The following is a 27,640-nucleotide window of genomic DNA, read 5'->3' on the forward strand; positions in this document are numbered from 1 at the left end:
CGACCCCCACTAACTTTGGACGGCCGATCCACCCATGCCAGTGGCACACCCCCTGGAACTCCCCTGGGGTTCCCCATACAATCATTTCAAAATATCACCATTTTTGGCCTTTACATGAGAAAAGAAACTAAAAAGTTCGACCCAGATTGGGGGACATCAGAATTCGTGTTAGAGGTATGGTTCCTTCGGCAAAGTTTCTTATTTTGATCCCTAGAATATGATTTTCACAGATCAATGGGCGATTTTTTGCCTCCCCACAAATCGACCCGGGCTAAAATATATGGTAGGTATATATATATTATATATATATATTATATATTTCAATAAATAAACAAATAGGTTGTTGTTTAATTTATCACACCGAAAGAGACCAATTTTCAAAACTTTTAGCATAAATAACAAGTATTACAAAAGTGACGCCTAGATATTTGTAGAGAATAATTCTTAGGTGGTAAATTTTGTATATCATCTTTGGCATTTGTCAAGTACTCGTAAACAGATGAACAATTTTACGCGATAGACAAGGCGTTAAAACTATTGAAACTTGTTATTAAAACGGCCGATATTTAAGAACAACATATCGTAAAATTCATAATTTTATTGGTGGAAATAATATCCGAATGAGTCGGCAATTCAAAGGTTGGTGAAAACTGGTTCTATCAAATATAAAGAAAAGACTGTCTGACCAAAAACTGGACGTCATTTTGAAAATATTGCTGCTGTAGCCCAAAGTGGAGAACAATCTTCGACGTTCTCAACTTAGATATTCATGAATCGACTGTAGATGTGCTCATGTTGGGCATTTAAATTACAACATTTTTCACATACAGCAGAAAGAATCTAAATTTGCACATGTTTTATTTTAAAATAATATCTAGGCGCTTCTTTTAAAGACCCTATAAAAAAGGGAGCATGGAAAAGCACAACAGAATCAGTAAAGAAAAATAATTAAATGTTTGTTTTTAATTACCGCTCAATATTCAGCTAATTCATACAATTAAACTAATTAAAAGCACAGCATAAGCTCATTAGGGCCAATGTAAAGCGCTGCCCGCCAGCAAATGCAAGGAGTTAGAATAATGAAATCAACAAAATAAATACACAAATAACGAAAAACAAAAAATTAGTACATGCTTTCAATGGCGAAACTGTGGGTAAGGGTTACTAACGCTGAACATGACACCAATATCGGAAATATGAGGTTCAGCTGCGCGTGGCGTATGAATACAGCGCTACACTTTGATCGTCGTAGCTTCAAATTTGGTGCAGTTTTGCTATCCGAAAATATCACGCTTTGCAAAATTGTTAGATGTTCAACCATTCTAACTGAAGTGGATGCTGCAATAAATAACGATTTGGCCAATTCCGCTCTGTGCACTTCCATTTGTTGCTTATTCACAAATGAAACTGTCGGCTGAGTGCCAGACATACATAAATGGCGAAGCTGCATTTATGTGCTTGCTTCTGGCAGCGTGACGAATAAGACCCTGTAATTTGGATTTCAAGCTGCAGTGGCAGAACTTATGTACATTGCAAACCTTTTCCATTCTCGATCAGCCACTTGCTGAATCTTTTGCCTTGAAACCATGTAGATCGCGGTTTTTGCTCGTGCTTCCTATAAGCATTCAAGAGGTTATTTTTATATTAAACAAAATATCAAAAGTTTTACTTTATTTGCTTTGTTAAGTATTCAGGGTCAGAACCCTCCTCGGCATCATTTTCAGAACTCGGTAGTCTGTATAAGTGTGAAACCTCCCCTTGCGGACACCTCCAATAAGCGAACACTCCCCATAACCGGACAAAAACTGAGAAACCAAGCTTTATGTCGTGTTTTTAGAACGAAATCCACTCTAATAACCAGACGCGGACACTTTTTCTCATTTTTTTTTTTGTTCTAATCACCTCTCGAAAGCGGACGCGGACCTCTCGGTAGCGGACAAGCAAAATATATCACTGAACAAATGTGTAAAGAAAACAATAAAAACCTCTCATAAGCGGACGCGATACTCTAATCCACGGACAACAAAGATAGTAGATAGACAATAGTTGAAATAAAAGATATTAAAAGGATATGGATGGGCGGTGATAACGTCAACAAAAAGAAAAAGTTCTTAAACGCGGATGGCTCAAAAATTGACCATTTGAGTTTCGAATGGTTCGTTAAGGCCAGAAGCCAAAATATACCAATATCGGGTATTATTATAAAGGAAAAAGCAAAAGAAATCGCTGGCCGATTAGGTATTTTCTGCGTCAAATGGATGGTTGGAGAAATGGCGTAGGCGTCATAATGTGACTTTCAAAAGAATATGTGGGGAATCTTCCGAGGTTAGTTTCGAGGATGTGCAGCAATTTAAACAAATACTACCAAATATTTCATTAGGCTACAGCCCAAAAGATATTTACAACGCGGATGAAACTGGACTATTTTTCAGTGCTTTTCCCAATAAAACTCTTGCTCTTAAGAATGAAAAATGCGTGGGCGGTAAGTTATCAAAAGAAAGATTAGCTGTGCTATTGTGTGCCAATATGGTTGGAGATAAAGAAAAGCCATTGGTTATCGGAAAAGCAGCATGCCCAGGCGCCTTTAAAAGAGCCAATATAGGAAGTTTGCCAGTGGAATGGATGTCAACCCGGAAAGCTTGGATTTCTCGTGAAATTATGTGTGAGTGGCTAGAAATGCGTGATAAAAAAATGGGCTGCCAGAAGAAAAAAATTGTATTATTTTTGGACAATGCTACAACTCACCCTCGAGATATTAAACTAGATAACATAAAGTTGATCTTTTTACCTGCTAATACAACATTCGTTTGTCAGCCCCTCGGTCAGAGTATAATAACAAAATTTTAAGTGTCATTACAGATGCCATATAATCAAACATATTTTGACAAAATTAGAAGACATTCCAATGAACAGACTTTCAAAAACTTTTGACGTTTTGGAGGCTGTTTTATTTATTAAATCTTCATGGGACAACGTAACGGCAGAATCAATTAAGAATTGTTTTATGAAAGCCGGGTTTCAAAAAGCTCCGCTTGAATGTTCTGACTTCGAGGCAGAGGTTGATATTCCCATATCGACACTAGCGGCTTTGATAAAGATTTAAATGAAAATCAGCAAGGTCAGTATACAGAAGAGTTTTTGTTAATCGACGAAGTTGTTAATACAGAAGACAATAATATTGACGTTGTCATTGACGAAATTAATACTGAGGAATTATCTGACGGAGAAAGCGAATACTCAAATAATGTAAGTGTCCAGGATGAATGTCAGATCAATTCGTATCCTGAAGCATTAGAACAACTGCGTCGAATTAAACAATTTCTAAGAGATGATATTACTGGATTCCAATATGCCAAGACTTTAGAATGTCATCTTGAAAACCTTTTTCTGAAACATAAACAGGAAAATCTACGACAGACAGACTACGGTATATGAATTTTCGAAGCCTAAAATATAAATATGTTCAATCAAATATGTATATTCAAATGTGTAAATATATTCATTGTTCCCAATATAAAAATGTACATGCATACATCTATATTTTTCAATAAATGTGAAAAAAACTGAACGTACCATAAAAAAACATAAAAAATTGTTTAAAGAGGTGGGATAGTAATTTTAACTAAGAGTTTTTTTTCAACCCCCATAAGCGGACACTCCCCATAAGCGGACGAAAATTGTGGATTCGTGAGTGTCCGCTTGTGGGAGGTTTCACGTACATAAAAAATTCCTTACAATAATTTTAATTCGTTAATCCGTTTTGCATCCGGATTTGCGGCAGTCGGCAATCTTTTTCTTAGAAATCTACATAAATAAAAAGTGCTCCTAAAGTATTTTTAATAAGAAAAATAAAAACGGCTTACCTCTCCATTGTGCGTTTTTGAAATGAAAATGCGCCAATAAAATTAGGTATGAAACTTTTGAAACTAATCGGTTATAGAACATAGAAATCGTTCATGGCTACAGGAGTTACCACATGACAACAAAAAAAAAGTTCGAAACACGTCGAATTAATTGAAGTACAAAGAGTAGTAAATTAATTTGCTTGAATATTTAAAATATTTGTACATAAATATTTATAGCTAAAAAGAACTTCTTCTTGAAAAGAGCTACATATATAACAAACCATACTATGTAGTTTGAAAGTGACTAGAGTTGTACCAGTAAAAAATGCAAATACAAAACTTTTTTACTATTGTACTATGAATAAGAATGGATCAAGCGTTAGGGATCCACGCAATGAAGACTAGGAAATTATACATACATATATATAATATATGTTGATGAGGTCTACCAGCTGCTCTTTTCCTCTGTTATGGACTACAAGCTGAGTTGTTCTTTAACTGGTGTCATACTGATGTATCGATTGACAATTGGCACCTCGTAGGGCGCCGCCCTGTTAAAAATAACCAATACTAGCATTAAAAAATTCAGAAGATGAACTCCTTCACTGCAAAGATTCAAGGCAGTTCAAAACTAGTAGGTTTGACTGGGATGCAACTTAGCCAAGCTGCTTTATGTACCAATTGCCAATTGAACTGTTATTATTTTGTTATGTATTTGAGTTATTTTCGCTTTGCCCGCTTGTTGTTCAATCGCCTCACAACATTTTGATTAAATTGAAAAACAATAACTGTAACAATAGGAGTAACAACAGATAACAACAACATATGCTCCTGCTGTGATATGTAATTTGTGCACATTTTGCAGTAAACAAACAAAAGCGCGTAACTGACAGCAAAAACAAACAAGAAGCAAATAAAAAACTTCGAGCACGAAATGTAAAATAATATAATCCATTTGTTTTGCAAGCCAGAAAGGGCAGGAGGAGCAGCGTCAGCAGCACAAAGTGATTACACACATGGATGAGTTATTTCCAAGCAGATGCGCTTGCAGTTGTTGCATACAAATTGTGTGAATATTCATACATACACACATACACATATACATACATTATATTTAGTAACCCTGAGCTACTCAGTAGACATTCTGGTTGGTAAACAGGTATCGGATGGAAAAAGTCACTCTAGTTCGAGAGCGACTAGTACTTGTACTGTACCCATTGTAAAATCAGAAAATATTTTTATTTATTTATTTTTTTATTTTTTAAAAGCTTAAATAACAATAGAATTGCTAAATAAACAAAAAGATAACGCAGCGCTAGCAATGGAGGATTTCAGCTGGCTGGTGAAAAATTGCTGGTTTATATATGTTCATACGTCGTAGAAGATCAGAGTCCTTCAGAAATTTATAGATTTTGGAAATGTTTTAATCAAAAGGGTTAATTAGTGCATCATGACCGTCAAAATTCTGCTGTCTTTGTCTGTATAGTCCAGGGCAAAAGGCTAACAAGTGCAGGATACTGACTGGAGTATTACAAAATGGGCACAGGTTTGGTTGCCTCCCTTGCAGTAGATATGCATTAGTGCATTAGTGATTACACTGTGACCAATGCGTAGGTGAGTATATGTTAGATGGGAGCGATGATAGATAAGTCAGTTTAGTACGATTAGGATTAATCCTGGAGTAATGATGGCTATAGTGAAACCAGTCAGCTACTAGTTTGGTTCGCCTATGCTGCTTTATAAGTCGATAAACATCATTTTTACATATAAGGTTTGATGTGATAGTAGAAGTAATGCTCATATCCTTGGCAGTATTATCAGCGATTGTATTGCCGTTGATGCAAGAATGCCCTGGTACCCACATGGTTCTGATTTTATGAGGAGGAGAAATCAGGATATTTCCAATAATGTGATTGGAGTTATTATAGTTCTTTATGGCCTGAAAACAGGACATGCTGTCTGTGCATATGATGTATTTCCCCTTGGATTTTGACGAATACTGCATGGCGTAGAGAACTGCTGTTGCTTCAGCGGTGAAAATTGAGCAAAACGGAAGTTTTGAGAAGTAGTCCATACGATATAGCCTCTCCATTTTCTTTCACGACAGCAAAGGAAGTGTAATTCGCTTTGAAGCCATCGGTGAAGATTAGCTGCCAACTAGTGCTTTTAAATCGAGATGAAATTTGTAAAAAATGTGCGCAATACTCTGCCGATGTCGTATTAGATGTTTGCATATAACTTACAGGGTTTGATTGAAAGGTAATGAGCCTCCCCGCGCGGAGCGTCTGCCAAGCAATCAACCGAATCGGCTCGTGGGGGAAAATGATCGCTGGACCTTCTCCTTCCACTAGAAATCGGTCCCAGTTCGCTGGCAACAGCGGTGCAGTCAACATCGCTCCGCGCGTGAAAGCTGTTTTAAAAGTGTGTTACGGGGACGGGGAGGAGGCTTACGGGGACCAATCTCTGTCCATTGCACAGGTAAAACGGTGGCACAAGTCGTTCAAGGAAGGCCGGGAGGACGTGGAAGACGAACAGCGATCTGGAAGGCCTTCGACGACGCAAATAGACGAAGATGTGAACTGGGTTCGTGAATTTTTGAACATTGATCGTGGTGCTAGTCTACGTGAGATCAGTGAAGAGTTAAATTTAACTTATTACAATGTGCGGGAAATCGTGACCGGAAAACTTGAAATGCGCCGACAATGCGCCGGCGCACACCGCCTTCCTCTGCCAAGATGGGGGTTCGGGTGCTTTCCCACCCTACAGCCCAGACCTGTCCCCTCCGGACTTCTTCTTGTTCCCGCGCCTGAAAAGAAAGCTCAACTCCATCAAGGCGCTCCAAAAAACAGTGACAGCCGAATTGAACGCGATTCCGGCGGATGAGTTTAAAAAATGTTTCCTGCAGTGGAAGGACCGCTACCAGCGGTGTATTGACGCTCAAGGGTCCTATTTTGAAGAATATTATTAATATAAGCCAAAAGGTTTAATAAAACTGCTAAAAAAAATAAGGCTCATTACTTTTCAATCAAACCCTGTAAGTCGTTTATAAAAGATGATTTTTTTCAGCATCCATGGCGGGTGATGGCCATGTCTCGTCGATAATAATCTTAAGGGCAGTCCATTGCCTTCTGCAAAAGAGGCGCATTTGTAAATTGATGAAGCTATCTTAGGAGTCCGTGAGCGCACAGTTGCCGAGTGAAAGAATTTTTGTTGCAAAGCATTAGAAGTGAGAGAAAGCTTAGGATAAAGTTGTCTTATATTGTCCTCCACATTGTCGGGTAGTGATGGTAGACCTGATTCTGCCAAGATATTTTTTATTGGCGAAGTAGGAAATGCACGTAAAGATCGTTGGACAGCAGTATGGTAAGGAGACACTAGGAGCTTGAGGTTATTTTTAGTATGTTGGCCATATATTTCTACCCCATAGTTGATAGAGGATAAGAGGAGCGCCTTAGTAACGTTGACCAGCAATTTGGAGTTGATAAGTGAGCGTTTGCAAGATAAATATTTCACAATGTTTAACTTAAGAAATAGTTTATCTCTAACGTATTTACAGTGATGTTTAAAGGGATACTTAGAATCTAATACTATACCTAGAAACTTATGACTATCTGCACAAGTAATATTTGTATTGTTAAATGTAAACGTAGGTATATTACAGTTTTGTTTCTTACAAATATGTAGTAGTTTAGTTTTATTGGGAGAGATTGGAACGCCTGAAGTAAGGGACCATGAGGAAATGCTGGATATGATGTCTGTGAAGGTAGCCATTACGACATTTAGGTTGGGAGTTTTAGAAAATAGAAGCACATCATCTGCATACATTTGGTGGGAAATGTTAGGGAAATGGGAAAAAATTGTACTAAGCTCATCAAAAGCTATAGTGAACAGGATAACGGATAAGGGTGAACCTTGCGGGGTACCATTGTCTAGGGGAAACATAGGGGATCGCACGTTGGAAATAAGAACACTAAGCTTACGAGAGGATAGGAAAGATTTAATAAAGTTGTAGATTCTTGGCCCAACCTTCCACTTTTCGAGCTGCCTTAAAACGACCTGTATACATATCCGATCAAAAGCTTTGGCAAAATCCAATAAGAGGAACGAAATATGATTTCTCCTTGATAGAGCTTCGGAAACGAAGTGATCAAGATATAAGAGAGCATCAACAGTACCATGTCCCTTTTTGAAGGCAACTTGATTGTGGTGGATGAGCTTATTTGCGTGAACATACCATGATAGTCTAGTAGCCATGTTTTTTTCCAGGGAAAGAGATATAGGACGGTAGCTATTTACTTCGCATTGTGCTTTGCAAGGCTTTAGGATAGGTACGACGGAACTAGTCTTCCAAAGGATGGGATAATTACCGGTTGAGAAGATGTAGTTGTAATAGTTGAGGAGGCGAAATAAAAGAGACAAAGGGAGATGTTTTATAATGGAATAGGATATTTTATCAAATCCAGGGGTTCTACCTTTAACAGCTAAAAGAGCGAAATAGAGTTCCTGTAGAGATAAATCAGCACGCAATTGCTTAGAAGAAGAAGGAATGGAACGTTTAGATTGGAGTTGGGAAAGTTTGCAAGCGGAAAAGTCTAAGAGAAAGTTGGAATCAGAAGAGGCATTAGAGAAGTGGACGGCTAACTCTAAGGCTATATCATGGGGGTATAGTAGATTACCTTGGGATGACTTAAGGGAAGTAATAGAAGAGTGGGAGGAAGAACCAGTAAGTTTTTTTTATGTCAGCCCATATCCTTTTTGATTCGAATGAAGAAGAAATACTGCTGGTAAATTTTTGGAACCATCGGATCTTAGACTTTTTAGCACTGCGCCGAAAAAGTGCATTGCATTTTTTGTATAAGATAAGATTTGATTGGGTCCGACTGCGCTTGAAATTATGCCAGGCGTTCTGCTTCTTAGTTCTTAATGTTGAAAGATCACTGTTCCACCACAAAGGAGCAGGCTTGATCGGCTTTGTTGTAGAAAGTGGGATGGATTGATTTGCTGAGGAACGGACTATTTTTTGGATGTTAGAAGTTTCTTGGTTGATGTTTGATGAAAAAGGGACAGAACAAGAGAGAAGTTCGCAAGCAGACTAAAATTTGGGCCAGTCCGCTCGGTTAGTTTTGAAATAGATTCTGGGTTTGAAAAGGGTTTGGGGGCGGGATAATTGGATTTTGGAGAGGATAGGGAAATGATCACTACCGTGAAGATCGTCAATGCAGACCCATGACACTCATGACACTTTGGAAGAGAGGGATGCAGAACAAAGGGTAACGTCAATGTGTGTAAAGGATGAATGAGTGAAAATGAGGGGATCCGTCGTTTTGTATAACGACGTTCAATTGTTCGACCTTTTGAGTTGGAGGAAACGAACCCTGCAAGCGTTAAAATAATCGGCTACAATAAAGGGGTGAGTAGAGGAACAAATTATGTTGCTGAAATCTGTTGCGCAAAACAATTGATTAGGAAGGGAATAACCGTTCACTATTGCAATTTTGTTGGAAGTTTGTAGTTCAATAAATAGAGAAGCAATATTGGATTGGGGAAAGAAAGAAAGGTTATGATTTTGGATTAAAATTTCAAAATCAATATATTTATTAAAGTAGCCGTTCATATTCCATTGCAGAATAGATAGCATATTGAAACTATAAAAGAAAAGAAAAAATTTTTTAGGTACATATGTACATATATTTAGTAGTTTCTAGAAATAAAGTCATACTAAACCGATCAATAAATTTTAAGCTAAAAATATTGTAATTCAAAATAAAATATAATATTTGTGAAACGTTCATTAGTGAAACTTTTCTTATTTTTCCAACTTGGTTCAAACTCGTCCACAAATTGGAGTAGTGTTCCTTTGCCTATTGGAAACTAGTTCGATAACTCACATGAGAATAATGTGCAAGCCAACAATGGGCATCGCCATGTTAAATTCGTCATTTGCTAGCACGTTATGTGACCATAGATGAGTTCTGGTAGGCTTGCTTGTGATGATGCTCTGCCGCTGCGCCGTGTGCACTCGCTTGTGTCCCGGAGCTTCAGTACGTGGGTTCGAAAACGCAGCAGCAGAACCAAGCTACCATCATAACTATCGCCTCACAAGATAAACTAAATAAATTGCACACAAAGAAAATTAAAAACTGCCAACAAACATAACTTCCACCTACAGTCCTAAAAGACCTAGGAATCCTTAAGCCTGCCAGCGCATGCATATGACGTGTGGCTGCTCTATACCCACCCTACCTTGGTTTTGTAGATGTAAATAAAGCCCCATTGGATCATCTACACTTGCTCCGAAATCAAACCAGAATTATGAAAAATCTGGTAAATCATTTTCGCTACAATATTTATTAACACTATCAGATATATCAAAAATAAGTAATATATATTTAAAACAATGGTGTACTCACATTATTTTGTGGGTGTACGTTAACTAACTAAAACTGCCCTACCTCAACATTTTCTATAATATACATATACATATATGTTAAATAATATTCAATGCATGTACATAAGGAAACAAAAGGAAAGAAATAGAATAACCGAAAAGATCAAAATATATATACCTATACGTACGTATGGATGTACATTATTCTGCATAAATAGGTTCTCTTAAACAAAAAAAAACTGTCATTGCAAATTGCTACTTACTATACTTCCATACATACGTCTACATGAGTTTAAATGAGAGGGAGAGTGAATATTAACATAAAATAAAGAATTAGCAATTGCACTTACATATTGGTGTCGATATAGCAGTCCAATGACGCGTAGAAGGCCTACTCGCTATATGGTTGTTGCTGGATTCTTGTGCTTTCAATTACTATACATTAGGTTATTCCTTTATTGTGATAAATTCACTTTAGCTTTCTTATTATTTCAAAAAATGTATTATAGAAAAATCTTTTTTTTTCTATCTATTTAACTATCGTCAGTAAACCGACTTTGCAGACAACCTCTTTGTTCTTTAACTGTGGCTGTTAACTGTTAACAAGTGTTAAGGCCGGCGGGCCAATTAAAAGGTCAAAACAATCGATTTTTTTTTTTTTTGCTGAAATCAATAGCTTAGATATTCAAGAACATGAGACACAAATTTTCAGAGTTAAATTCCAAGTATTTGCAGAGCTACAGAGCCGAGCGTAGTGCGGCGTCGAGCAACCGTGCGCTTATTGTTGTAGTGTATTGTTTCTGTGTACGTCTCTGTAAGTGTTTGTTTCTCGGCTTTTCATTTTCACGATTTTACCTAATTTATGTACACGATTGCAAAAAAACTAAACGAGCTATCCATTTCATTCAAAATGCGTTATTTTCTCTTCTATGTGAACTAAAAAAAACATCCAAAAACTTTTTTTAAGCGACTTTTTTACCCAGTTGAAGAGTTTTTTCCCTTGAAAAACCACTTTTTTTTTCTACCTTCCCCAAAAATTCGAATTTTACGTGTTTCTCCCAATTTTCTTAGTTCACATCGAAGATAATTACATCAAAATTAATAATCTTTTTTTTTTGTTTTCAGATGAAAATTGCAATTTGTATCTTGTACAGAAGTTGGTACTTCAGTGGCAAGGCGCTCTGGGAATCTATTGATAACTCGGCTTACAATATATTGTTGGAGATTGTACAAATTTTTTTTTTTAGTTCAAATATATATTAAACTATCCCCAAAACTTCATTTGGCTAATTGTGTTTTTTCTCATCCTACAACGCTTCGCGAAAACTACTGAATTTAGGACATATAATTGGCCCGCCGGCCTTAAGTATTATATATATATATATACACTAGGCCGGGTCGATTTGTGGGGAGGCCAAAAATCGCCCATTGCTCTGTGAAAATCATATTCTAGGGATCAAAATAAAAAACTATGCCGAAGGAACCATACCTCTAAAACGAACTCTGATGTCCCCCAATTTGGGTCGAACTTTTTAGTTTCTTTTCTATAACTCACTTCAATTAATTTTTTCATTTACATATGTTCTGACTAAATAAATTTCTTAAGAGAAAAAATAGATATTTTTATAAATAAATAAAAATAAAGAAAAAACATAGCGATTTAGCTGATTTTTTCATGTAAAGGCCAAAAATGGTGATATTTTTAAATTGGAAAGGATTTTACCCAAAATTATGATCCCTTATATACTGTATGATGAACTCCAATCTGCTTATTGTTTTAGCGTATACTAATTTTATTTTTTTTTATTTTTATACGTCGGCTGAGCTTAAACTGGATAACCAAAAAGGGAAACTTTCACTACTTTCGTTATTGTAATCATGATCGGGTGGGACATTTTCTTGCTGTGTTTAAGGTAGTCTGGTAACTTATTTTGAAAATTTCGAATTTCGGGTTTTTACATATTTTGAAAGTGCGATATATTGGTAATATACTGTACAAATTTTAGACCGAAATTCGAAATATTGACGAAATTATAGCACATACACGAGAGCGGCTCGTACTTGCTCGGCTCAATTGCTAAAACTTTAAACGCGTTTTTCTCAATACAACGTTTTTCCGGATGGCCGTCGTGAAAACAAATTTTCTATCTAACGGATTGAGCTGAAATTTAGATATGTTTTTCTACACATCAATAGTTCTGGCGGGTAGTAGATTTAATTTATTTCGTCCCTAACTTTCCATTTTTAGTCCGATTTCCACTTAAAAAAAAGGCAGTTTTCTTACGAAGTCCGCCATTTTGTTATTTTTTGTCAAAATCATTTGATCTTACTACCCGCCAGAACGACAAGCACACTGATTAATAAGCAATTTGTTTTTTCTATTTCATATGACCACAAGTGACGAAATCACGCCGGCCAGCCACTGTACCTTTTTTTTTTTGCCGCTTGCTGCAGTGTACAAAAATAGTATCAAAACATTAAAAAAAAACTTTTTTGTACACCTTCTGATACCTTTAATAACATATCAGAAAATCAAACCGATTGAATTTTATTTTCCCTTCCAAAAAATGTCCCAAACATGGCCTCAAAAAACGTGTAAGTTACCAGACTACTACCTCAATTTGTCTATAAAAGACATACCAGTGTTTCGTTTGTGTGTATGAAAATAAGGAGGATGGAAAATATTGTAGAAGAAACTAAAAATGTGCAAATGTACCACGGTACAAGCATCGAAAACTTCTCACTTTGAACTACCTCCTCTACAAAATAAACTGATGGTAAGGTACGTACATATGTAGTTCGGAACTAGTGCAACTAGGTCTGAATACAAGGATGTATTTTTTGTACATATATTACCTTATGACACACGCTAGTGATGCCAGTAAATATGCAATTGTACTCAGTCGATATAGAATGCGTTTTTCTTTTGTTTTTTATTATCTGTGTCAGCTTTTGTATTTATTGCAAAATGTGTACTAACTTATACTTATTGTACTTACTTATGTATGTATACTTACTTGCTTGCTTATGCATGTGTATGTATAGATGCTATGGTAAATGAGCACACAATGGAAACTCATTACATTAAGCGCTAGCGCTTTGTCTTCCCTTTTACATACAATTTTTCAGTTGATATACTTATGTATGTATGTATGTGGGTACTCGTATAAGGAGTGCAGCTAAAAATTCATGCAATTTTTTTATTACTTAATGAAAAGCTCTTTTGTTTGAGCAGTACAACGTACAAAATGCATGCCTTAAAATATGTTTCTTCTTCTTTTCTTTATTGGTGCAATAACCGTCAAAAAAATGTTGACCGAGTTTAATGCAGCACCCCAGTCGTGTTTTCCACGTCTTTCAAACTCAGAGTAAGCCTCCCTCCTCTACCGCAACCAGCAGGAGCCTCATCAAATACTTACCGGGCATTCCGGGCAGAAGGCCATGCGGTTTCTGCAGGATGATGCTATGTGCCACACAACAAATGCCATGATGGACATTTGAAGGAATGGTTGTCTCTAGCGGAGGGGACGTAAATTTACCAGAAGGATGGTGGGACTACAAATTTTTCAGATGAGATTATCTAAAACCGCAGGTCTATGCCTGTAAAGAATATGTAACTGATGCCCTCAAAGTTTACTCAACCCAAACTGTTCCTCAGATACCACTGGATCTTTATAGTAGATGCAGTAAAACTTACACCTCTTGGATGTCTGCCACTGTGGGAAGTCACGGAATTTCGTCAACATAAGCTGTGGCGTGTTTTATTGCATTTCTACATCGACTTACTTTTTTAGGAAGTTGAACGGCTGAATATCTACTGTTACGTGGATCAAATTAAAAACAAATATATTCTACGTCATTCGTTGACGCATTCGTTTTTTCTTCAAAACTAATTGAGTACCGCCTCCCGGAAATGAGTGTAATCGTACAAATTGCCATACCTTATTAAATGAAATGCTATGTCGTTCTCGATTCAGTACTAAGTTTTAAATTAATACCGTTTATATTTATGCACTTAGCTCCAGTTTACTACGCAAAAGCTGTCCAAATTCAAGCATAATCTGTCAATTTATTTTATGTCCAATTAACAGTCTGCATTTGGAATTATAACCAGGCCAGAATTAAATGCATATGTATATGTACACATAAACTATGAAATCGCCAGAGAATTTAAAATATAATTAATTAATTTAACTATTTCTGGTTGTGTCATAATATTTTTCATTCTCCACTCATTGCATTTTTCCAACACATTTATTCTCGTCGATTTCGATTGTAGGTTGTCGGTTGCCGACGACTGCAACAGTTCATATTTCACAGAATCAGCGGATAACGCTTAAATACTGAACTCAAAGAGAATTCAAACAGTAGTATTTCAAGATATATAAATATAATGAAATACAATTCGAAAAAATGTCGACCAACAATCTCCTTCCCTCAGAAGGTGAGGGGCGTGGATAGTGTGTGTGTGCACGCAAAGGTAAAACCCAGTGAATTGAACACAACATAATGACTACAGAAATGAACAATTCAATTATAAATTTACCATTTTGATACGAGTAAATGAGTAAGTAGTGGTGCTTCGACGATAGCTCGTTCCCGCATACCACACGGTGTCTCCTATTGGAGTAAGCAATAATCGGTCTGTTGTTTGGTTGGTTGGTTTCTCAGTTGTCAGCAGCGAGTGCTGTTTTAATGCCATGATTGGCGATATTATTGGCAGAAATTAATGAAAAAATTTATAAGCAGAATATACTCACTGACGTGGCAAAAACCAAAACTTAAGGCAGGACATCATTGCAGCAGTATGAATACATATACGCCATAGCAGGCGAAAACAGAGAATTCATATAGAAGGCGATTACAATGAAATTTTTAATTTATTCATACTCATAATTGGAGAACATATGTATGTAGCTGAGTGAAGCGAAAATTTCTTAAAAGTCAATTCGTAACATAATTAATTAATTCGATTGCCATCAGCGCTGAGATTAAATGGAGACGTGTCACAGCGTTACAGTGGGTGAATTTTGGTAATGAAGACGAAAGCAATGTAAAGAAGATGACAGTCATATCAAGTAAACATCAACTTCTCATGTATCTGGGGGCTTTAGGGCAAACAAAATTAAGCGAAATTTACAAGTTTCATATCCTACCGTTATAAGTAGATAAGTTGAACAAAATTTGCGAGGAAGATTTGCGAGGGTCGTTATCTGAGAGCGAAATGAAACCAATTTAGAATGGAAGTACTAGGGACATATACTAAAAGTGCCAAAGCTCTTTGTGTTCTTAGGTCAAAGTTTTTTTCCTTATTAATTTTTATATTTTTTGCCGGAGCACTTTTTGAAAAAGGTGGGTAACGGTTAGGTTAGGTTAGGTTGATATGGTTGCCCACGGAATGGGCACACTTGGACGAAGAAAGATTCGTCTTTTGTGATGCCATTATGGAGGGGTGAGGCGGGAGAGAAAGACCGATGGGATACAGGGAGAGGCGGGGAGAGGTGTTGCTGAGATAGTTAGGAGCGTGCGGATTACGAACGATGACTATGTTTGCGTCGACCGCTTTATGCTGCTGATGAAATTCAACAGATTTTAATGTCAGCGCCAGCTATATCAGCAGGCGTGGCAAAGTAGTAGGAGCCAAGATGCCTAGATCTTAGTCCCGCCAAAGCAGGGCAGCTAAGGAGAAGGTGCTGAGATTATTCCACCTCATCCTCCATACATCCAGCGCAAAAAGGACTCGAGGTGATTCCAAGTCTCACAGCATGCATTCCTCGCGCATTGTGTCCTGTGAGAGAGCCCACGAGATTAGAGAGCTGATATTTTGTCAGCCTCAGAAGCTCGCCCGAGCGCCTCGGGTCAACACGTGGCCAGAAGGATTTCGCGACCTTACACGTTTGTGTACTTGCCCAGCGCTCGCTGAGTTGGTGCGATGCCCGTCTTTCCAGAAGCAGACCGCAGGTAGTCAGGGAGATCCCAATTCTCTCCCTTCGCTGGGAAATCACCTCACATGTCCCTTGTCTGGCCAGCTCATAGGCCTCACAGTTTCCAGCAATGTCGCTGTGACCAGGAACCCAGATGAGGCTGATGTTAAAGAATTCGGACGCAGTCGAAAGCGAGGTCAAGCATTCCTTGACCAATTCCGAATGCACCGTCATAGACCCGAGGGTCCTTATTGCCGCTTGGCTGTCGGAGTAAATATTTACTTTCTTGACCGTTAATAAGCATTTGAGCAGCCAATCAGCTGCCTCCTTGATTGCAGCTACCTCTGCCTGGAACACACTGCAGTGGTCCGGTAGCCTGAATTTGAGTCTGATGGGGAGCTCCTCGCAAAAGACTCCTCCGCCAACCTTTCCTTCCAACTTCGATCCATCCATGAGCAAGTTCACCAGGCCCTGCAAGTGTAGCCCTCCGTGCACTCTTCCCTTGACGGAATATAAGTGGAGAAGGTTCCGGTTGGACTAAACGAGGGTATACACTGATCCGTTGACAGAGGGATGAACTCGAAGTTTCTGAGGATGCTTGAGTGCCCATAAGTGAGATTAAGCTTATAGCTCCAGTCCCTCAGTCTGATTGCGGTACGCGAAGCGGCAATTCTGCCTGCGATGTCTACGGGTACCCCACTGATTCCAATGAATGCCGACCTCTGAACTCTCTCCAGCTTCTTCACCAATATCGTCTTCTCTAGTGAGTTCCACCAGAGGGTTAAAATACTTATTAGATTGAAGTACCTAGTTTGGACGTATACTATATATTAGAATTATACGAACAATTTTTTTAGAATATTTTAACCCATAATATATCTAAATATTCGCTTACACCTTTGTTGGGTTACTGACAGGGTTCCGCCTTCTACTTGTGGTGCGCGTCTTCATACTTTCCATATATGGAGGGACGTATGCAACGCCTCCGAACCGAAAATAGTTTTTTTATGGCAGAAATACACTCGGAGATTTGCCGTGGTCTGCCACAAATTACTCTATCAAGAAGTGACCACTTAGAATTCTCAGAGAGTAAAAAAGTGCTTTGGCCATTTCGAAAAGCGTTTTTCTGAAAGTCAGGGAAATTCTCCCTATGTAACTGTTACAAGTGGTTGTGTCCATTTCTCAGAACAGCGGATCTTGAACGTACTTTGTATTAAAAGCTCATTTAACGTGTAGTTTCCTTCCATGCCCCAGCGATTTGGGATCTAAGTGAAGTAAAGTAGCTTCTGTTGGGGCATCTCCAGTAGACTTAAAAAAATCCAGCCAGATTTAAAATTCCGGAGGAAGCTCGACTAGTCTTTAATTGCAACCTGGCTATTATACAAAATAAAGGCATTCTTTTTGAGATACTTCCCTATTCAGCGGGAAAACTGCTGTTAGCGAGTAATTACAAACTATTCAAACAATTTTTTTTAATTAATTTCAACAAGTAGTTCGTTGACAAAGAGATACGGAGAAGAAGTATCAGTAATTCTTTTTATACTTATATATAATCCAAAAATTTAAGAGGATGACATGGACGACATTTGGTTTCAACAGGACCGCGCAACTTGTCACACTGCCAAAGTTACACTCGAACTTTTGGCTACCGTTTTTGAAAACCGAATAATCAGCCGAAATTCCTATATCAATTGGCCGCCTCGGAGCTGTGATTTAAGCCCGTTGGACTATTTTTTGTGGGGAGCCGTTAAGGGCAAATGTTATTCGAACCATCCAGAGACGATTGATGCTTTAAAACACGAAATCGAAGTTGCCATTCATGAAATTGGAGCCCAAACAATCGAAAATGTGCTTAAAAATTGGGTTGATCGAATGGCCTACTGTAAAGCCAGTCGTGGCAGTCATTTGAACGATATTATTTTTCATTCATAAATGACAATGTTCAATCTTAAAAATAAAAAAAAAAGTTTGAAAAAATATTGATTAGTTTTTATAGCCGATTCAAAAAGCAAATTTTACATGGCCCACCCTATACTAAATAATTTAAAAAGTACAATGTATTGTTGAATACTAACACTTGCTGTAAATGAATGGCTTACAAAGTTAATGAAGTAAATTTTTTATGTGGATATTTTGAAATAATTTTGATAGTACACTTAATATCAATACAATTTAGTTAATGAGATACTTAAAATTACACATTCATGCATGCAAACTTAAATACTTAGAACTAATTTATTCATCTCACAAGAAATAATCCATTTGCGCATGCAAAATGCCGACGGTAAATAAGCATGAAAGAAAAATGAACAAGCTCTGTTGCTATTTTATTTTGCCTAACACCAAATCATGGCATTTTACATGTCAATGCAAACTCTATATTTAGTTCTGTTGATTACGCTCAGCCATATTAACTCTCGTATGTTAACTATTCCCCAGTCGTTTTGAGATAATAAACATTTCTTAGCCGCGTTTTGTTAGCATTTGACATTTAACCTGCCCATGCGATCCTGAGCCTTCTCTATAAATTTACGTTCTCTGCCCAAAGTAGAGGTGCCATAACCATAGCGCTATAAATTTGCTACTGGAAACAACATGTTCACAACACTGTAATCGATTTTTCGTAGTCCTAGCCATAACCTCTTGGTCTCTACAATTGAATTTTGGTTGTTCGGTAACCATAACCAGTTGCATGGTGTTGCGTTGTGTTGCATTGTGGTATACTTGTTGTTATCTTTCCTTTAGTTTCTGCACTTCGTACTGCACAAATGTGATAGTACATGTAAAGAAAGACGTCGAACTTAAAGGACTAAAGAGAGTATCATTTAAGCTTGGTGTGTCTGAAAAAAATTATAACAAGATTTTCGACGCTTCTCTCTGGCAAGAGAATATAAAAGTGCGTCCGTTTAAAAATTTTCAAAGAGAAGAGACGAAACCGCCGCACACCTAACGTGTACCGACGTTAAGTTATCAAATACGGCAGACTTTCTACTGTATTATCAGAATGCTGGCGGCATAAGAACTAAAATGCTACCATTGTTGTTTTTCTCCTCTTCATCTGTCTATGATATCATAGTTTTAACAGAGACTTGGCTTTCTGAATGCCATTATACAGCAGAAATATTTGACTGTCAACTGTATAATGTATTTCGTAAAGACAGATGCTCCCGCACTACTGGTCTCTCTAAAGGTGGTGGCGTACTTGTTGCTGTAAGTTCGAGGCTACCCAGTACACAAATCACTTTGTCACCAAGTATGAGTTCCGACAACGGATATTTTGATGTTGATCAAATAATAATTAAAATTAATTTAGGAAAATCGAATGAATTATACATTAGTGTAAGTTATATACCGCCTTCAAGCCCTATTGAATTATATAAAAAGCATGTAATTAATTGTTGTACAATACTGGATAGTCTAACTGGCGGTCAACACATAATTATTTTGGGTGACTTCAACTTACCCAATGTTAATTGGTGTTTCGACGATGATGCTAAGAAATTAGTACCATATGGGGTATCAAGCGAGAGTGAATGTGAGGTGCTCGACACTTTTGCGGAATATAACCTCTGCCAGATTAACAGAGTACACAATGATATGAATCGCTTACTTGATTTAGTATTCATAAGCAATGATCTAAAGTCCGATGTCGAGTCCCTCTCTTCACCCCCTCTTCCTAACTCCATACACCATAAAGCGTTATGTGTACGTTTTAAACATATAAACTATATCAAATCAGTTATTAATAATTGCATAAATTATAACTTCTATAAAGCCAATTTCAACCAGATATCGCGGTCATTGGATTTGGTAGATTGGGAAACTGTCTTAAACAAACCCGTACTATCACAGATGTATGATGATTTCGTAGGAAGACTAGAAAGTGCAATTCATATGTTTGTTCCAATAGTGTCTGCAAAAAATCAGTCCAAACCGGCCTGGTACAATTCTAGGCTCATTAATCTTAACAATAAAAAAACCAAAGCATACAAATTATACCGCAAATCTAAAAATAACGCAAAACTTTATGAAGCGTACAATCGTTTGCAAAAAGAATTCGATGTTCTGAACAAATTTTTATATCAGAACTACATTTCTAAAGTAGAGAGTGGTATCAAAGAAAATTGTAAATCTTTTTGGCAGTTCATTAACGGTAAGAAGAAAACCACTGGAATTCCAGAAAAAATGCATTATTTGGGGGAAACGTCGTCGGACATTCAAAAAATTAGTAATCTTTTTGCAGATTTTTTTCGATCTGTTTATGTTCGTCAATCCGACACCGGAATAGAAGATACCTCTTTTAACAGCTCACGAACAAATAAAGGTTTCCAGCTCTCATCTAATGATGTACTCAGGAGCCTATCGGCCTTGGCAAATGACCCAACTCCTGGAGAAGACGGTTTCCCTCCTATATTACTAAAAAACTGTGCTACATCGCTAGCAAAACCATTAACAATTATATTCAATAAATCACTAGCTTCTGGTGAGTTTTTCCATAATTGGAAAAAATCGTTTATCATACCGATACATAAGTCTGGAAGTAAGTCGGAAGTCCAAAATTATCGCCCTATCTGCAAAATCTCTTGCATACCTAAACTCTTTGAAAAGCTAGTTTATGATTTGATTTTCTTCCAAATTTCAAATCTCATATCGCCTAATCAGCACGGCTTTGTTAAGAGTAGATCTACTGTTACGAATTTAGGGTTATTTACAAATTATGTCTTAAACCAATTTGAAACAGGCCAACAATGCGATGTCATATTCACTGATTTTTCGAAAGCGTTTGATCGAGTCAGCCATAGTATCCTACTTAAAAAGCTGGGTTCATTTGGTCTTCATCCTAGCTTACTCAAGTGGCTTGCATCTTATCTAACAGATAGAACTCAATTCGTTCGTATAAATAACATAAAATCTGATGCCATCAAAGTTACCTCAGGCGTACCTCAAGGTAGCCATCTTGGGCCACTATTGTTCTTAATGTTTGTTAATGACATTCCAGACGTTTTCGAGACATCACGTTGTCTGATGTATGCAGATGACCTGAAAATTTACAGTCGGGTAGAGAAAGTAACTGACTGCATAAGACTTCAGGAAGACTTAGCCAGATTGGAAGCTTGGTGTGATAATAACTCCTTACCTCTTAATGCTGGTAAATGCCAGCACATGTCATTCAGTAGACGAAAAGTTACGATTGATTTCGATTACAAGTTGGGCACTACCACCCTCACAAAAATTTACGAAAAGAAAGACTTGGGGGTCATATTTACATCAAAAATGTCATTTTCCAAACATATAGACTTTATGATTGCCAAGTCTAGATCTATGCTTGGATTTGTAATAAGGAATTCGAGGGAGTTCCAGGATATCTCTACGCTGAAAAATTTGTATTTTTCTCTTGTGAGATCAAACCTCGAATATTGCAGCATCATTTGGGATCCATTCTATATGGGTTCATCTTTAAGAATTGAGAAGGTTCAAAAACGTTTCACTCGATTTGCTATTTATTCACTTCGTTGGCCTTGCAGTTTGCCTGCATATAAAAGTAGATGTCTTTTGTTAGCACTGCCAACTTTAGAAATGCGGAGAAAAACTTCATCGGTAATGTTTATAAGAGACATAGTTACGAATCATATCAAATGTCACTTCTTGCTGGAGCTAATACTCTTTAATTGTCCCACTCGTAACCTAAGACTCAGCAATATGTTCCATTTACCTTATCACAAGACCAATTTTAGTCGAAATGAACCGCTCACACGTTGTATAAGACAGTCTAACCAATTATGCAAACATTTGGATATATTCTCTAACTCACGAGAGACTTTCAAATCAAGACTTAATCTGGAGATACACTTTTTGAATTGTGACTAATGTATCTCACAGTATTGTTTACCATAAATTATATTTAAGCTTTAATATTAGTAATCTATTTAAGTTATACTTTAATTGATGAATAAATAAATAAATAAATAAATAAATATCCGCTGATTATGGCTATGGCATCAATGAAACACTCAATACAGTATGGTACAGCAGACAAGACGGTAGTGAGTTAAGATAATACTACTGCAAGTTTTCCGATGTCTCTTTTACTTTGGAACCACCTATAAACACAGTGGGAGTAATTGGGACTATCGACGGTGTATAACCTTCATATGCCTACAGGAGAGGAACCTGGACACAGGTACCTGTTGTGTCTTCAGACGTAAACGCTGCTCTACCCAGAAGTTATACTTTTGTGGTCCCAGGGTAGAATTAGTCGAGGTGGAGGATTGTTGTAGTATTAGTGGAAGCGTGCCCTACATACCATTTGGTGTGACGGCACTTTTGAGATGTTTCTGACATTTTGATTTCAACCTCCTTTAAAAAAAAAAAAAACGAAATGGCACCAATAATTGATGGCATAAATATCGTTATGGTAAATATTATGGTTAAGCATATGGCGTTATGGTATGGCACCTCTACTTTGAGCTTAATGAAAATATGGCTTTGACATGTAATTGAAAAAATCGCATGTAAAAAATCGCATTTGAATAAAACATAAAAAGGCATTGAACGCTATAATGAATTCGAAACTGTGTGAATGCACTCTATTTTTTCAATGTCATTGCAGTAGGAAAGTGTGTGTGTATATACAAATTATTATTGCAATTTTTTGTTTCTTCGCGTGGTATTTAAAGACCTGAGAATTTCGCTAATTGTTAGATCTGCTAAAATTGTCAATCAAAAGGCAGTAACGGAGCAATAAATCGGCCGGAAGCTAAAGAAAAAAGTAAATCATGGATTTCTTAAAGTGTAACTATGATAAACACGAGCGCGTGTGGAGTGCAGCAAAGCGACAATTGGTTTACGATTTCAATTGTTCTATGGGAAAAATTTTATACAGTACTCTGAAAAATTATCCGACGAAAATTTGCCAGGTGAAGATTTGAATTAAAATTAACGAGTCTCACTAAAAGTAAGTGCGCTCAAGTAAATAGTGCTGAAACCAACACTTTTCGGACAATAGGCACATTTGACACTTAATAATATTTGTAATAACAGTAAACTAATTATTTATCCTCCTTCTGACAACCGCCACTAGAGGGGAAACTTTTTATAGGCGCTCTTGTGCCCAAGGCTATTATAATTTTGTTCACATAACTTTTGTATGTAACAGCATGAAGGAATTTGTATACCAAAACGCTTCGAATGATGAGCGGAGTCGATTTAGCAGTGTCGGCCTTGTGTACGATAACTGGAGCAAACATTAATATATTTAGATGAAACTTGACACACGTTTTACTATTTGACTAGGTAATTTCCAATATTATATAGAAGGGGTCTAGGAAAAAAATGTCTTACACCACCCCGGGATATATTAATTGTACAGAAGTGGGAGCTGAATTATTGGCATACACGTCTAATAATTGGATTTGCTTGGTTGTAAAAAAGTCAATCTGAACTGCTTTCCTACTCGATAGAGAACATTAAGGTAAACTTCAGCCAAAGCAATAAAAATTTTTGAAAAGTTAAAGCTGTCAAGTTTGGCGTAAATGATTGTTTAGTCGAATATATCTATAAATGTTATCAAATCAAGTGCGGAAATATGTATGTATGTACACTAATAACTAAACATAGAATGCTCCGATTTGCACAGGATTTTTTGCATTTTGAAGCTAATCTCTTTTAAATGATTTATTTTGAAAACTTACAATAAGCCAATTAAGCTAAAAGGTCATAAAATTAATTTGCATAAACTTACAATAAGCCAATTAAGCTAAAAGGTCATAAAATTAATTTTCAAAGTGCAGCAATTCAAAAATGACTTGGCCGTTTATAGACTGTTTTACGCTGTAGAGCTTTTCAATAATTACTATCAGTATGCATTGGTTAAATTTATCAACTATTTTATTAATTCACTGCTTTTTAAATCTTGAAAACATAAAAACTTCCACCGAGCGGGATAACCGGGAATAACCAGACAAAGCACCGAAAAAATTATTTCCACATAATTTGTTTTGTTATTGTGTTGCGCACTACTCTTTCGTACATGCGCGTGCCTGATATTTTCTAGTGTGCAAAAAATTTTAGCAATATTAATTAAACTTCCTCTTTTTCATTTTTTTAATTAATCTTGTATATATCTATGTTCTTTCTGCCAAACTTCAGGTGTTCGATGTCGACGGACGTGAGGTTACCAATAGCGAAATGCTTACCTGGTCTGTGCGCTTGGCTCAACATTTCAAGAAAATGGGCTTGAACCACAATGATGTCGTCGGTATTGTGGCAAAGAACAGTACCTACTTGATCTCCATTCCCTTCGGCTGTTTAATGAATTGTACACCTTTTCACGCAGTGAGCCCGGCACTGGATACAGGTATGTGACCGAATGTATAACTACTTTTATTTTTGTTATAACAGGTGGCGCAAAAGTAACCTTGCGATGTTTTTGGCTGTAATTAAAAAAAAAAATGAAAAACTTTGATTCTTTTTGTGCATTATTTTTATTTGGTATTTTAATTTTTTTTACATCAAGTCGAGAATATGAATTGAGCCCTTTTATGGCATTTTCCATCACTTTGGCCAAAACTTCCGGCGATAGGTCGTCACATTCTTGACGGATATTGTCTTTAAGAGCTGCAAGAGTCCGCGACTTCAAAAAGCCCCACAAAAAGAAGTCTGGAGTGGTCAAATCAGGCGATCTTGCTGGCCAGTGCAAATCACCAAAACGGGAGATTAGGCGCCCGGGAAATGCATCCTTCAGCATATCGGTTGTGGCACGTGCAGTGTGTGCCGTTGCACCGTCCTGTTGGAACCACATGTTTTCCAATCCCAATTCATCAAGTTGCGGCAAAAAGAACTCGTTGATCATTGCTCTGTAGCGCTCACCATTCACAGTAACCGTTTGGCTCGCGACGCCTTCGAAGAAAAAAGGTCCGATGACTCCTCCAGCGAAAACGGCACACCATACAGTGACTTTGAGCGGGTGTAATGGCTCTTCGTGGGTTACACGCGGATTTTCAGTGCCCCAGAAGCGTAAATTTTGCTTATTTACGTACCCGCTAAGATGGAAATGGGCCTCACCCCTCAAGATTATTTTTGATGAAAAATCATCTTCCTCTTGGTGGTGATTAAGGATGGCTTCAGCGTATGTTAGACACGATTGGCGGTCAGCAGCTAACAGCTGATGCACCGTCTGGACTTTATACGGAAACATCTTCAAATCTTGTACCAAAATTCACTGTAAAGACCGTCGACTGATACCCATTTGCGTGGCACGTCGCCTGGTCGATGTCGACGGCGCTTCCATGACATCCTCGGCTACAGCAGCAATATTCTCTGCAGAACGGCTACTCCGGGGTCTGCCACGCCTGGCAGCATCTCGTGTTGTGCCAGTCTCCTCGAGGCGAGCGGATAAACGTCGCAGTGTTTCACCAGTAGGCGTTGGACGGCGAGGAAATCTGCGACGAAATTCACGTTGTGCCAAAGTCACCGACCGATTATTGGTCAAATGAATAGTCAGTAATATTCCGCGTTCTGGAGCAGTGTAGCGTAACATTGTTTATTAACGTGTATTTCGCATGTGCTTACTACACAAATGTCAAAACAGAACTGACATTAGGGGCCAATCGCAAAATTTATAGCATTTTCTGATAGGAGGATTACTTTAGCGCCACCTGTTATTTCACAACTAAAGTCATTGGACGCAATACAAAACCGATCTACATGTATTCATATTGATTTTATTAAATTTACGTCATTATTTTCCATTTCAGATACCATCCAATATCTCTTTGAAACCACAGCACCAAAAATAATATTTTGTGATGGTGAGTTTTATGAAAAAGTCAACTCTGCCACTCATCTTTTGAAGCCATTAATCTGCACGCTTACAAATCATATTGATGGCGTGGCCATGATTGAGGATTTTTTGCTGCCAACTCCAACAGAACGTTTCTACCAGTAAGTAGAGTAGCTCGATATATAAAATAGATATAATATTAGAAGCATTGAAATGAGAAATATAAACACTTGCCTGGACTTTCGACATGTACTTGCCTGCAGACCTGAGCCACTAGTGTTGGGCGGTGAACAGACCGCAGCGATAATATGCTCATCGGGTACCACGGGTTCTCCCAAATGTGTATGCATATCGAATTATACACTCCAGCTGGATAATATGTAAGTATAGCAACAAAACAATTAGCAATTCATGATCTAAGTGTACGATTTTTTTCAATTCATTTTAATTTGGAAATCATGCTTTTAGATATCAGGTGACCTGCGACTCTGTTTCATTCACCAACAGCAGCCTAGACTGGTACACCGGTGTAATATTCATCGTTATCACTACAACGTGCAGCAGTAAGCGTGTAATCACCAATCGGCCCTATACACCCGAGTATATGGTTGAATTGGTGAAGAAATATAAAATCAATTGCGTTGCAGTCGCACCACGCCATGCCGCTTCTCTAGTTACCTGCTCCACAGCCACCATACAAAGTATGAGCTCGATTCATACATTTCTCATTGGCGGTGGTAGTGTCAGTCTTCCGACACTGCAGTGCTTACAGAGCATACTGAAAAACTGTATAATTATATTTGGTTATGGTCTAACCGAGACTAGTAGTATATCTATGAATTTTGGGGCCCAGTATGCGACCTCAGTTGGTAAGCTGATACCAGGACTGAAGGCACGCATTGTTGATGAGCAAGGCATGAATTTGCCACCAAATAAAGTTGGAGAGATTCATGTCAAGACTGGACATGCGTGGAATGGTTATTATGGTAATCCAATCGAGTCGCAGCGCTTCCAAGACTCACTAGGTTGGTTTCATACCGGTGATCTGGGCTATTTTGATGATAAAGATTTGCTGTATATTGTTGATCGTAAAAAGGATGTAGTTAAATATCAGGGCATGCAATACTGGCCAGGTGAGATAGAGCAGGTGATAAATGAGCTGCCTGAAGTGGAGGATGTTTGTGTGGTAAGCATCTATGATGAACGTAATGGTGATGCGGCCGGTGCAGTGGTGGTGAGACGCAATGGAGCTCAGTTAACGGAGCAACAGATCAAAGAGCAAGTCCGAAAACGCCTACCAGTGGCCTATAAACAACTACATGCGGGTGTAGTTTTTGTAGATCAGCTGCCTGAGGATTCAAATGGTAAGACTTCGAGACGGAAAGCCAAGGCATTATTTAAATCCAAGTGAAATGCAAAATTATCTGAATATGTTGTGCAAGTTAAGAGAACTTCTGGCATTATTGGTAAATACATGTGAATAGTAAAAACAAAAGCATTGTGAAGAGAAAAATGAAAGTAAATAACACATAAATTAAATTGCTTGACTTGATCGGTACCGATCAGATTTGTCAAGCGCTGCCAAAACAAACTGGGCAATAAAAAGGCTTGGGAAGGGTTTGCTAAAAACTTTAATCGTGAAAAACCTATAACAACAGAAGCATAGATACTCTTACCGATAGCCAGGTAGCAATCAAGGCTC

The 27,640-nt window shown here is 37.6% G+C and overlaps 1 protein-coding gene across 2 annotated transcripts; it reads left to right on the top strand.

The window, feature by feature from the left end:
- Positions 1-1,675: 1,675 nt before the first annotated feature.
- On the top strand, positions 1,676-27,640 carry LOC128867802 (uncharacterized). 2 transcript variants are annotated; one of them, XM_054109310.1, is made up of 5 exons: positions 1,676-1,695; positions 24,306-24,513; positions 25,913-26,099; positions 26,202-26,318; positions 26,407-27,640. In XM_054109310.1, the coding sequence occupies exons 2-5, from the start codon at positions 24,345-24,347 to the stop codon at positions 27,347-27,349; spliced, it is 1,416 nt and encodes a 471-aa protein (XP_053965285.1). In that variant the 5' UTR covers positions 1,676-1,695; positions 24,306-24,344; the 3' UTR covers positions 27,350-27,640. The 2 variants fall into 2 exon arrangements, with proteins under 2 accessions (XP_053965285.1, XP_053965284.1); XM_054109309.1 differs by lacking the exon at positions 1,676-1,695 and adding an exon at positions 22,875-23,074.

Source organism: Anastrepha ludens, chromosome 6 (assembly GCF_028408465.1).
Source record: "Anastrepha ludens isolate Willacy chromosome 6, idAnaLude1.1, whole genome shotgun sequence".
In the NCBI taxonomy this organism is placed as follows: Eukaryota; Metazoa; Arthropoda; class Insecta; order Diptera; family Tephritidae; genus Anastrepha; species Anastrepha ludens.